Source organism: Pelodiscus sinensis, chromosome 1, assembly GCF_052426305.1.
Source record: "Pelodiscus sinensis isolate ZL-2025 chromosome 1, ASM5242630v1, whole genome shotgun sequence".
Lineage (NCBI taxonomy): Eukaryota > Metazoa > Chordata > Testudines > Trionychidae > Pelodiscus > Pelodiscus sinensis.
In genome coordinates this window covers 199,830,528-199,843,574 of record NC_143052.1, presented here as the reverse complement: position 1 = coordinate 199,843,574, position 13,047 = coordinate 199,830,528, and the positions used below count along the sequence as shown (strand labels likewise).

Sequence of the window (13,047 nt, the reverse complement as noted above, 5' to 3'; positions counted from 1 at the left end):
CCATTACCAACCAGATTGTCACGGTGAGGTCTAATTTTTCAGAAATGACTAATATCCCAATTTGGGAATCTAAGAATACCTGAAAATGACTTTTTTTCAGAGAGCACTTTCTGAAAATTGGGCCTTTTTAAAGGATCTCAAATTAACCCATAATCATTGAAAGATTAGGCCTCAGTCAGTAATGAGAGGCTCTGGGCGTTTTGTTAGATTCTGTTTTAACTAGGTTTATGTTATCAAACAAGAACATTTATCAGTCATTTTGCCAATTTTAGTAGAATTATTTGTTTTTATTTTGTCTACACTTGAGTTTTTTCATTTTTCTTTAGGACAAGATCACTTGTTGCCTGAAGCAGAAGAAATAACTATGATTAGTATTCAGCTAGCTGCTAGATTTCTCTTCACCACAGGATTTCACACAAAGAAAATAGTCCGTGGCCCTGCTAGTGATTGGTATATTTGTCTTTAACAAATGACTCAATTGTTTTGTCACTTTAATTTCCTTTAAGAAATTTGGGTTGTATAAAAATAGCATTAACATAGCTGTTTCAAATATTTTTTCCATGTCTATTTCAAATGGGTATGTGGTGATGAGAGGTAAATCTGGATGGAGAAGATATTGAGACCTAAAATGAAGAGATTTTGATTTATGATTGTGTAGCAACTGCTCTACCACAGTATAGTTTGTGTTACGGAATTCAGGTTTAACATTATCTCCATTGCAATGACAAAAAACAAAACAGATAATTTAATCTCTGAGCCATGTTTGTATTTCTCATGGTGGTTTGCTGAAAAAGAACTGATGCAGAGAATTTACAAAACCCTAATTACTGATTTTGGCAGTTTTTCACTGGATTGTCTATTTTCTTGGTTATCACTTTTGCAAGAAATCTAACTAGGGATGAATATATCTCACCCCCACCTCATTTTAAAAATACATTGACAGTTTATGCAACTTTACTGCCAAAACCAAACACCTAGGTTAGTAACATGAGAAAGCCCAGTCTTATGCTTTGTACCAAGGGTGGGCAGTAATTTTTCATGGGGGGAGGGACATGTTAGGAATTTTGCTACGTGGTCACAAGCTGGCTCCATCACCTTCCCACCGCCTGGAAGGGGCATGGCCACAAGCAAAAGGGGTAGAACTAGGGTGCTATAGAAAAAGAGAGAGTGAGTGTGAAAGAGAAGACAGAAGTATGTAGCACTTTAAAGACTAACAAGATGGTTTATTAGGTGATGAGCTTTCGTGGGCCAGACCCGCTTCCTCAGATCAATATGTGGAAGAAAATCAGCACAACCATATATACCAAAGTGAGACAATCAAAAAAATGAACGCATGTAAAACTGACACATCAAATTTTAGAACAGAGTGTAGGGGTGAGGGGGGAAGGTTAGTGTGAAAGAGACACTTTCTAATTGTGTGTGAGTGGCACAGAGATAGGAGTGTGTGTATGGCAGTGAGTATGTGCCAGACTAGGGGTGTGTTACAGTGATACAATGTGTGTGTGCTGGCTGCTGGGTAGAGTTCTGAGAGAAACCATGCTGTCCTGCTCTGTTCTTTCCCCTACCCCGCTCTGCAGAGATGGGATACAGGGTGGGGGGGAGTGTTTGCGAGAGAGCACTAGCGCTGAAATCTTAGAAACTGTGCACTGCCTCTTAACAGGCACTCCTTTGGCTTTCCTTACCATCCATGCTTCGGAATGCAGCAACTCTGCTGTGTATCTCCCTTTCCCAAACCTGTACTGCAGAGATGGGGCACAGGGGCAGGGGGACAACCTGACTTCAGCACTTCCTTCTCCCCTCCACCTCTGCCCCCCTGCTCTGCACAGCTAGCAGGAGAATCCTGGAAGCACCACTGCTGCAGGATGAACGAAGCAGGGTTGGGGAGGGGCAGCTGAGCGCAGGCTGCTGGCTGTAAGTGTGCATGCTCTGCTAATCAGCTGGGCAGGCCTAGTCCGGGCCTGATTTTGACCACCCCAGCTCTGTACCATACTGTCTTTCAGAAAGGATAACCCATACTGATGTAATCAATCTCTAACCACAATAAACCACACTCTTTTTCCAGTGCTGGGAATAGAATCACTAGTACTCGATTACTGACTATTAAACAGTTGTGTAACACACTAGGAAGATGTTAAACCCTCCTCCAGTGTTTGGTCTACCAACAAGCTAACATTTTCTCCTATAGCTTAAGTAGTAAGGGTTTAAACTAGGAATTTGTGGGTCAAAAAGTTCATACTCTCCTGCTGATGTATGAGAGGATGATAGTTGCATGTGATTCCTCTTTAAAGCAGGTTTTGTACTTACAGACTGCAATAATTTGTAAATTATGGTTTGAATCACCAATACACACTATTTCATATGTTTTGTCCCACTTGGTGATTGTGTAATCGATTGATTTATGTTGGTATTGCCCTCTGTGTGTGATTCACCAATAAATTAAGTCTGTGATGACTCTCAGCTTGGGAGTCTACATTAGAGTGCAAATTTGATGATGCTGATGTATGTATTGCTCTTTGGGATCTGTTGGAGATAGAAATGAAAGCCTTGTCCTCTAATTGCAGTACTTACCTTCATTTGAAATGTGTATGAAAGAAAACCACAGAATTACTTTTTATTGTTTAGAGCTCCAACTGTTTTGTTCACTAGTCAGGATAAGTAATCACATTTTCTATGGAGATGTGAACAACTGATCAAAAACACACACGTTTTACAGAAATGTGCTTTTTTCCTCAATTTCTAATGGAATGGATGGTTCATGACAGTGTATGAAGGATATGCTTTAGAAAGTCGAGTTTGCATCTTGTAAATATCTTTTGTTGGTGTTTTAATACTGATGTTAACATCACAGTTGTAATGTATTTTCTCTGTTTCAGGTATGATGCATTATGCATCCTCCTTCGCCACAGCAAGAATGTACGCTTTTGGTTTGCACACAATGTCCTTTTTAATGTTTCAAACCGCTTCTCTGAGTATCTTTTGGAATGCCCGAGTGCTGAAGTGAGGGGTGCATTTGCAAAGCTTATAGTATTTATTGCACATTTTTCATTGCAAGATGGGCCATGTCCTTCACCTTTTGCCTCTCCTGGACCATCTAGTCAGGTATTTATATAAGTTTCAGTATTAACACCTATTTATTTGTTTTGCAACTTGTTTAAATGCTTAGGGAACAATTAGAAGGTAGTTTCAAAAAAGAGTACCCCTGCCGGCGCTGCCCCACCTCAGTTCCTTCTTACCGTCGTGACGGTCGTTGGAGCGTCTCTCTTAGTCTAGTCAGTTAATGGTTCCCGTTTATCACTTATCTGTAAATAGTTCTATTAGTTAGATAGTAAGGTTCTTTGTTTTCTCCTTTCCCCCCTCCGGGGGTGAGGAATGCCAGGGCCGCAAGGCTTCAAGGTGTGCACTGACTGCGGGAAGTTTATGCCCAGAGGCGACCCACACGACAGTTGCCTTAAGTGCCTGGGTGAAGCTCATCTTGCAATTGCTTGCAAGATCTGTAAAACTTTTAAGCCCCGCACGAGGAAAGAAAGAGTTTCCCACCTAAAATTTCTCCTGATGGAGACAGCGCTACAACCGGTGCCGCCGGAACATCCTACGGTGCGCAGTGCACCGGCTTCCACGTGAGGCGCCCCTCACCGGCACCGTGCGTCGGCGTCGAAGTCTCAGCACCGATGTCATTCTCTCCCATCCAAGAGGCTGAAAAAGTCCCGCGGACGGTCCCCGGCAAAGAAGTCGGCCTCGGCCAGGCACGGCGGTGCCGGCCCGGCGGTGCCGGCCCACCGGTGCACACATCGCCTGTGGTGCACCGCAGTTGGCGGGGAGGCCCCAGTAACCTCCCTTCGCACCGACCGTCCACGCCAGACACTTTTAAAGCGGCACAGGTCCTCATTAGCCTCACAACCTCCCCTCCGTCATCGGTTGAGACGGAAGGGTCGAGATCCCCCTCGCCAGAGGCTCAACTGCTTACGACTTCGCCCAAGCATGGCCCAGGTCGGCATGCTAAGGCAACCCATGCGTCGGGACCACCCCATGTCGGGTCAGTACCGATCGCTACCACGGCACGGTTCTCGATGCCGGTTCGTCAGTCCCAGTCAGTTTTGGGCTGCGCTTGATCTTCGGTGCAGCTCAGCTCCTCGCCAGCCTCCCGCTTGGCGGTACCGGTGCCGTACCCCCGCAACCATGTGGCATTTACTCAGGCGTCTCTCCCCTCCACGGCACCGGGCCTCATGGAGTTGACGTCCATCTCCGTGCCCTCACAAGCACCGGATTCAGCCCGATGGCAGTCGGCTGCACCTACCTACGGCACCGCCCTCCGTACCAGGCCTGGGTCCCCCGGTACCGTACGTGACGGCAGCGTCTTTCCCAGCACCGGGCCTCGGCACCCCGGTGCCGCAATTAACACTGTCCACACTAATGGTACCGTGCCTGGGCACCCCGGTGCCGCAACTGCTGGCGACTAACCTACCTGCGCCGGGCCTGGGCACCCCGGTGCCGCAACAAGCAGATGCTGGAGATGATCTCAGATGTATGCTCCATCCATTTCTCCTCCCTATTTCTTCCCAAATAATCTTTCCCGTCCTCCTTCAGGGACCCTTCTCATGAGAGCTGGCTACATCAGAAGGAAACCATCTATTCAGCATAGGAGATGTAGAGCCAGTGTACCCACATCCAAGGGGAGAGGTTTCTATTCCCCATTACTTCCTAATACTGAAGAAAAAATGGGATTGGAGACCCGAACTGGACTTCAGCGTGCTGAACAAATTTAGCAAGGCTCAGAAGTTTCAGGATGGTCGTGTTATCAACAGTCATTCCAATATTAGAAAAACTAGTTCACTTAGTTTTCACTTTTTATTACTTCTTTTTTATTTTTAGATCATATGCTGTGATATTACTCTGTGCTGATTAGGCCACAATTGGAGTATTGTGTCCAGTTCTAGGCACCAAATTTCAAGAAAGATGTGGAGAGATTGGAGAAGGTCCAGAGAAGAGCAACAAAAATTATTAAAGGTCTAGAAAACATGAGCTATGAGGGAAGACTGAAAGATTTGGACTTGTTTAGTGTAGAAAAGAGATGACAGAGCAGTTTTCAAAGAGGGAGAAAAATTGTTTTCCTTGGCCTCGGATCATAGGACAAGAAGCAATGGGCTTAAATTGTAGCAAGCAGGTTTGGGTTGGACATTGAGAAAAAATTCCTAACTCTCAGGGTGGTTAAACACTGGAATAACTCTTGGGAGGTTATGGAATCTCCATCACTAGAAATATTTAAGAGCAGGTCGGATAGACATCTATCAGGGATGATCTAGACGGTGCTTGATCCTGCCGTGAGGGTGGGAGCTGGATTCAGTGACCTCTTGAGGTCCCTTCCAGTTCTAGGATTCTATGAAAAAGGAGATTGGCTCTTGGCCCTGGACCTCTAAGATACTTCCTGCAACATTTCAATCATACCAGATTACAGATTTTACCTACATTAGGCCAAGCTACTGCTAGTAGAAGGGTATTCCCTTTTGACCTCTTCAACCCCCAAAGTATTCCCCAAGGTTCTCTTGATAGTGGTGGCCCAGTTATGCTCTCAAGTCGTCATGATTTATCTTTATCTGGACTATTACCTTCTTAGGACACATTGCTTCACAGAAGTTTAGAGAGTAACCCAGACCACATTGGATCCATTCCACAATCTGGGCCTGTAAATTGATGTATACAAATCAGTAACACTGGTACAAAGGCTAGAATTCATAGGGATGGTCGAGAAAAGTTAATCACGTGAGCATCTGTAGGAACTTCTTTCTCTTTAGAAAGCCACAAGCTGGAACTTTCTTCCCAGACTAGAAAACTAACATCGGAGGCATTGAAATGCCAGTAGTGATCCTTGAAGACCTAGCTACCCCTTGCTCCCGTGGCTCATGAAGTCTTACACAAGCAACTTGGACTGCATTAAGAAGCTGTTCAACTATAGATTGAGCAAGTGCAGAATGGTGTTAGAATGTGCTTTGGGGCATTTAAAAGGAAGGTTTAGCAGTTTGACTAGGTGAGCAACATTCCCGTTCTTGTAGCAGCCTGCTGTGTGCTTATATCTGAGAGAGTAAGGGGGAAGGTTACGTCAGGGTGGGGGACTGAGACCCTGTACCTAACCAGTTGTTATGAACAGCCAGACACCAGGGCAATAAGGAGAGCACAGTAAAGGGCACTGCAAATCACGGGCTTTTAAAAACAGCTTTATGAATGGCCAGACAGTGATATGAGAGTCTTTCATATTGCCCCTAATCAAGTTTCTTTGTATTAAGTGTGCTTGCCTGTAAAACTCCCAATCTACTTCAACACAAGCAATAAAGAGACTGTTAAGAAATCATGTTTTATATCGTGAAAGTCTTTTCTGTGTGAACTTTTATTTAATATTAAATATTAACTCTTTAATTTTTTCCCCAGGAGATTAATAGTGATGTCCTCTAATTCTTTTCTTTATTGGAAGCTGTTTACACTTATTAAGGAATATTGATTACTTTTATTTCATTAGCTATAATGATTGGTCATATTCTAATTAACATACAGGTCATTTTTTTTAAACAAGTAACTGGATTTATTCTCCAATAGTTCAGATCTGTCTTAAGTTTATCACCTCAGGAGATCAAAATACTTGCATACTGATTACTTGCCTAGACTCCTTCCTCACTAGAATTATGAATGATTTTTTTCCTAGTAATTATACATACTTTTTATTTAAAAAACTTGTAATTTGGGCACTTGGGTGTCTGTTTCCCAGTGTCGCATGGGAAAGGGGTGAATATTTGTTTTTTGTCAAGTACTGTACAGCATTTTTATTTCTCTCACTTTGGACAGTCAAATTTCATAGACCAGGTTTTTTAACTATTCCACTTTAAAAAGGCTTTACCTTGTGCTAGTTTGCTACATGAAATTGACCTCTAATTAGGCTGACACTGATCAGGTATTGCACTCCCGTATATGGATTTACTGAATGGAAACTGTTTAGGATCTTCCATTAATGTTAAACCTTTTTGTTTTGCAGGCCTACGATAACTTAAGTTTGAGTGATCACTTGCTAAGAGCAGTACTAAATCTTCTTAGAAGAGAAGTGTCTGAGCATGGGCGCCATTTGCAACAGTATTTCAATCTGTTTGTGATGTATGCCAACCTAGGTAAGCAGGTTATGAAATATGCTTCATGGTGTTGCTGTAACACACTCTGTTTTTATGTATAGTAAACAAACTCAATTAATGAGATAACCAGGGTCAATAATTAATTGCAGGCCATACTATACAACGTGTGGTTTTAATACTTTTGAGAATATTATATACTCAATTGCAAGTACCATATAAGTATTTCAAAACATTTCAGACAATGGGCATATGAAACTTCACAATACATTTGTGAAATAATATCCCATTTTACAGTTGAGTAAAGTTAGGTATGGAGAGGCTAAATGGTTTGCCCAAAGTGTCTCAACAAGTTGGGGCCAGAGCAGGAAAGGAACCCATATTTGAATGTATTGGTCTTACTAGACTGGATTATCTGTGAGGCAATGTGGTCTAAGACAGTGTTTCTGAAATGGGTCCGCGAACCCACTTTGAGAGAGCTGCTACTGGGCTGATCCAGTCGGTGTACTTACTGGCTCCATATCCACAGAGCCTCGCGGCTCCCCTGGGCTGCAAACAATAAATGGCAGCCAATGGGAGCTGCAAGGCTCCATGACTGAAGAGCCAGTAAGTAAACAAATTGGAGTGGCCCAATAGCAGCTTTCTTGGAGTGGCCCAATAGCAGCTTTCTCAGAGTGGGACAACGGACCACTTTGAGAAACACTGGTCTAGGAGACAGTTTAGGACTATAAATTTCTAATATCAAGTCAGCAGAAGACTTCTTAACTGTAAGTCAGTTAACTGTTATTATTTTTCTCACCTAAAATGATGATAGTAATTATTTTTTGCAAATAGCCCCTTGCCAAATCACTCCAGGTTCTGAACATATCACAATTTTTTAATGATATTAAAAACTTAAATACAAACATGGGGGTGGGAAGTAGATTAAAGTTTGTACAGTATTTTAAATAATGTAAACTGATTATATAAAGAGTAAGCATTGTGTAATGAGTCCTACAACTTGTAAATCTAATAATGCTGCACTGATCTTGTTATAATGAGATAGGAAGCTATGCTCAGGGAAGGATCAGCTGAGCAAAGAAGTTACTTGGAGGGGTTCTTTAACTTCATCATGTAACCAATTCAGCAAGCCAAGTTTAAGAATTGGAATGAATCTTCTGTTTCCCAAGACTGCAAGGCTTATTTATTTTCAAATCTAGATATTATTTTGGGGCAACATTTGCTTACAATATTTTTTTTTTATTTTTACTGTATTGAATATATGGTGGCTGATTACTCATTTGATAATGCAAGCATAATCATTGTCTAATATCTGATGATGATACAGTATAGTGATATTCACTGGCATTCTTGATATTCTGCTCTCTGATCAGCTAGTAGTGCTTATCTGTTTTATGTGTTGGTCAATCAGTAGTTTATCCATTGGCGAGATTTTTAGATGTTTACTGTGATTTGATTAATTCATTTTGTCCATGACTGGGAATCTTTTTCATTTAAAATGCCTGTGTTTTGTGGTCAGCAGTCTGAATGACAGTTAGTTACATAACTTATCATTGAGCATAAAAGTACTATCATACAGTTTATGCTACACTAGTAATCTACAGTTTAAATCACTTTGGATTATAATTCTCTCCCAATGTGATACAAGTGGGCTTTTACCATTCTTTCTCCAAAGTACTGGAGATACTTCAGACTTGGCTCCAGGGCTTGGCCATTCCATTTACATGAGATTCTGTCTCCAGAAGTATAAAAAAGAATAGCACTCCTGATTTTGTTCATTATGTCCTAGCTTGAAAACCTGATTTGGGGAAATTAACACGTAAAATATCTCCCATCCTTTTCCCCTTTCTTTTAAGGGATAAAAATTTATGGAACTTTCCCAGAATGGGACAACCTGCAAAGCTCCTTCTGTGTTTGTGCTACCATGGCTAAGTTTTGCTTTGTCTGCAATGAGAACCTACCAGGAGTCACAACAGTGGAGCTTATAATAGACTCTCATTCTGAAGGGACTTGGTCTAAATGACCTATTGAGGTCTCTGCTTTCCCACATACACATCAGCCGTGTACTATTCCAAGGGCAGGTCAGTCCTTTTCACTTTCTGGCACTCAGAAAACTCACAATCAGTGGCCTACCATTGATTGTAGATTCTCCAAATCTCTCTTTGAACTTGTTGCATTTAGTCTATCCTAAAAAGAAACTTCGTAGTTCTGTCCCAGATTCAGTTGAGTCACGTGGTTAAAAAAAAACACAAGCAATTATCCTTTTAGACTCTTTCTCTAGGGGTTATAATAGATAAGTTCCCCATGAACTTTCTTTCCACTTATTTATCAAATGAATGATGAGCCTCATTGAGTATCAAGAAGCATACACGTATTCATGGCAAGCTAAGACCTAAATGGGAACACCCAACAAGAAGAGAGATGGCCTTCCAACAGGGATTGAATATGTCCCTTCTTCCTGCTCAAATCCTACCTACTGCTCTCAGCAAAGACAAAAGATCAAAAATGCCAACACCAATGCAGATCTTCAATTACTTCTATAGGGAGTGTTTAGCTCTTCCTTGGAAGAAGGAGACTTCTTATTTCACAGAACAATAACACGAATTCACAGGAGGACAGAGAGGTTCTGTTTTAGCTATGGTGAAAAAAATATTATCAGAGCCCTGCAAATCTGTGGATATCCACCTTATATTTATGGGTATCTGCATGTGGATAACCCTATTAACAAATTTGAACTGTCTCTGGTATTTGTAGAAATGGACCTACAGCTCATTTGTGTCAAAAGGGAGATCTGTTTTTTTTTTTTTAAGAAATTACATAAAATTTCCAGTGCTATATCAAAGCAAACCTACTTTCCATGAATAAGCTAAACAAAAACAAACTTAAAATAAGAGGCTTTCTGGTTTCTTTCTCTCAAGAGGAAAGTAAGATTGTAAAAAAGAGGGTGCAACCACAACTCAAAACAGAACAAAAATGCTGCTGAGGGATTAATGCCTATGACTTTCTGCCATATTGAGAAAGTTAATATAAAATGGTAGGGGACATGTCTCTGTCTTTGGGCTTGCTGTATAAGTACTACCACTATGTGTATTGGGTTGTTTTAATCAGTCAAAAAGTATATGACCGGGGAAGTACAGTTAGAAAATAACAATAATTGATTCACACAATTTACTTTCTGATATTGTCTAAGGTCTCAGAGGGGTAGCTGTGTTAGTCTGTATCTGCCAAAGCAACAAGGAGTCCTGTGGCACCTTAGAGAATAATAGATTTATTAGGGCATAAACTTTTGTTGGTAAAAGTGAAGTGGATATTACAGAAACAGGAGACTATTTAAGGAAAAAGGTGCTTGTATTAATAAAGCTAATCAAGTCAGGGTGTGAGTGAGTCATTCATAGCATTTGGTCTGGAGATGTGAATTCCCAGTGAGGGGAAATTGACTTGTAATGCATTAACCAGCTGAGTGTTGCAGATTGAGCAGACAGTGCGTTGACAGTTTTGTGGTGATCAGATTGATGGGTGCCAGGCTATTCCTGTTAACAAATGTATTAACATTTTTAAAAAATTAGTAGTACCAGGACACAAAATATATTGGAATGACAGAGTAGTTTGTGCTAATGGGACAGTGGCATTATATATATGAAAGAAAGCATGAAGTCAAATATACTAGCGACCACCTGACTACGGTGAAGATTATAAAATTCTCAGGGAGATGAAAGATGCTATAATAATAATCAGGGTTCGACAAACTATAGAATCTACTCGCCCGTGGCGGGTAGATTTCAGCCGCGCACCCCGTTTACCGGTGGCACGTGCATGCGCAGTGCAGGGCTGGCAAGCGGCTTTCGCCGCTGTTTGTCAAGCTCTAATGATAATGGTAGATTTCTGCTATCTGTGTATTCAGTGGACACCTGTCACCTCAGGGCAGAATGCAAAAATGAAGTTTCTAGGCACTATTAACTTGGACCAGAAACCCACCAACATTTCACTCCAAAAAGGGTAACAACACATAAATGAGGAAACTAATTGAATGGAAATTAAAAGAATAGTCACAAGAGTGTAATGCCTGCAAGTTGCATGAAAACTTTTAAAAAAATGTAATAGAGAGGCACAAAGCATACAACTATTTCTAAATTACTCAAGATAGAAAAGTACAAAGCTGACTGCGAGGAGTTATAAAGGGGTCTTCCTAAACTGGGTGACTGGGCAACAGAATAGCAGATTGAGTTCAGGGTTGATAAATGCAAAGTAGTGCATACAGGTTGGTCTCCCTGGTCCAGCATTCTTAGGACCTGACTGGTCCCAGATGAGGAATTTTGCTGGACCAGGGGAGGTCATTTCTGGCTCCCTTGTCACCTCTCCCCAGTTCATCCTGGCCCAGTCCCTGGATGGAGCCTGTCGCCAGCCGCACCAGGCTTTCCTGCTGTATCAGGCAGCCCTGCTGGAATGCACCAAACGGGCGAGGCTCCCAGCCCCAACAGGCAGCTCCACTGCTGGCAGTCCTTCTCTGGAACTCTCTGGTCCTGGAACATCCATGATCCAATGTTGCCAGGCCAGAGATTCCTGGTGTAGAGGTTCAAACTGTATTGGAAAACATTTAAACTTAATCATGGGGTCTAAATTAGCTGTTGTGTACTCAAGAAAGTGGAGTCATTATGGCTAGTTCTTCGAAAACATCCGATTACTGTGCAGCAGTAGTTAAAGTGAACAATGTTATGAGCTGTTAGGAAGGGGATAGATAAGACATATACAATCATAATATAATTACATAAATCCAGGGTGTGTCTATGCCTTGAATTCTGGATGCAGTTCTGGTGGTCTGATCTCAAGAAAGATATATTAGAAATTGAAAAGGTACAGAAAATGGCAAAATAAAAAAAAGTAATGGTTTGGCACAACTTCCATAAGAGAAGAAATTAACAAGATTGGGACTGTTAAAATTGGGAGACACACAATTAAGGGGGAGTATGATGCAGGTTTATAAAATCATATATGCTGTAGAGAAAGTGAATGAGGAAGTATGATTTATCCCTTAATGTTACACAAGTACTAAGGTCACCCAGCAAAACTAATGCACAGCAAACATGTGGAACTCATTGTTGTGAGATGTTAATGCCAAAAGTGTGTGTGTGTGTGTGGTGTGTGTGTGTGTGGTGTGTGTGTGTGTGAGAGAGAGAGAGAGAGAGAGAGAAAAGATAGGTTCATGTAGGGTATATGCATCAATGACTTTTGTGCAACTCTCAGCTATGGGTATTCCTGAGCCTCTGACTGGCCAGATGTTAGAACTGGTTAGTGGAAACAAATCACTTGATGATTTCCCTATTCTGTTTGCTTCCTTTGAAACATGTGGCATTGACCGCTGTTGGAAGACAGGATACTAGGCTAGATAGGCTATTGGTCTGACCCAGGATGGCTGTTTTTATGTACTTAGCAGCTGACCTCTGGTTGTGAACATTAATGAGCACAATTATGGAAGTGGTTTTGTTTTACAATTCTGATAGGCTTTATGTAAGCGGGGGAATGGTCCTGCTATTGTGGAGAACTTTCCTGGCTTCTATACCACCCCGGTGAAATGGACCAGCGAAAGGATCTGAGTCCCCGCTCCCACTTCCTTTACCCCACGGCTTCCCTGATCCTGAGGGCTCCCCCTCCACTCTCCTGAGTAGCAGAGTCCTCGAAACCCCAACAAGGCTGGGCCCAGGTTTCCTGGGGCTTAATCCCCGACCTTGTAGTCACTAGGGGCATAAGTTAGGGTGTCCCCACTCCGAGGTGCTCTCTTTATGAGGTACTTTCTTGGCGCAGTGATCATTTCATAAGGTTCAAAGCAAATACAATTTATTAAACATCAACTGATTAAAGAGAAAAGAATAAGAAAAAATGAGAATGGTTAAATGAGAACACACAGCCCTGCTCCGTAGCACAGGGACATCAAAACAGCAGTCTG

The 13,047-nt window shown here is 41.9% G+C and overlaps 1 protein-coding gene across 5 annotated transcripts in view; it reads left to right on the top strand.

The window, feature by feature from the left end:
• Positions 1–13,047, top strand: part of USP9X (ubiquitin specific peptidase 9 X-linked) — a 292,101-nt gene that overhangs the window by 241,586 nt on the left and 37,468 nt on the right. For all 5 annotated transcript variants that reach the window (XM_089774470.1, XM_089774474.1, XM_089774477.1 and 2 more), the window contains 3 exons: positions 327–450; positions 2,874–3,099; positions 7,019–7,148. In XM_089774470.1, the coding sequence (XP_089630596.1) occupies positions 327–450; positions 2,874–3,099; positions 7,019–7,148 (480 nt within the window). The remainder of the gene's footprint in view (positions 1–326; positions 451–2,873; positions 3,100–7,018; positions 7,149–13,047) is intronic.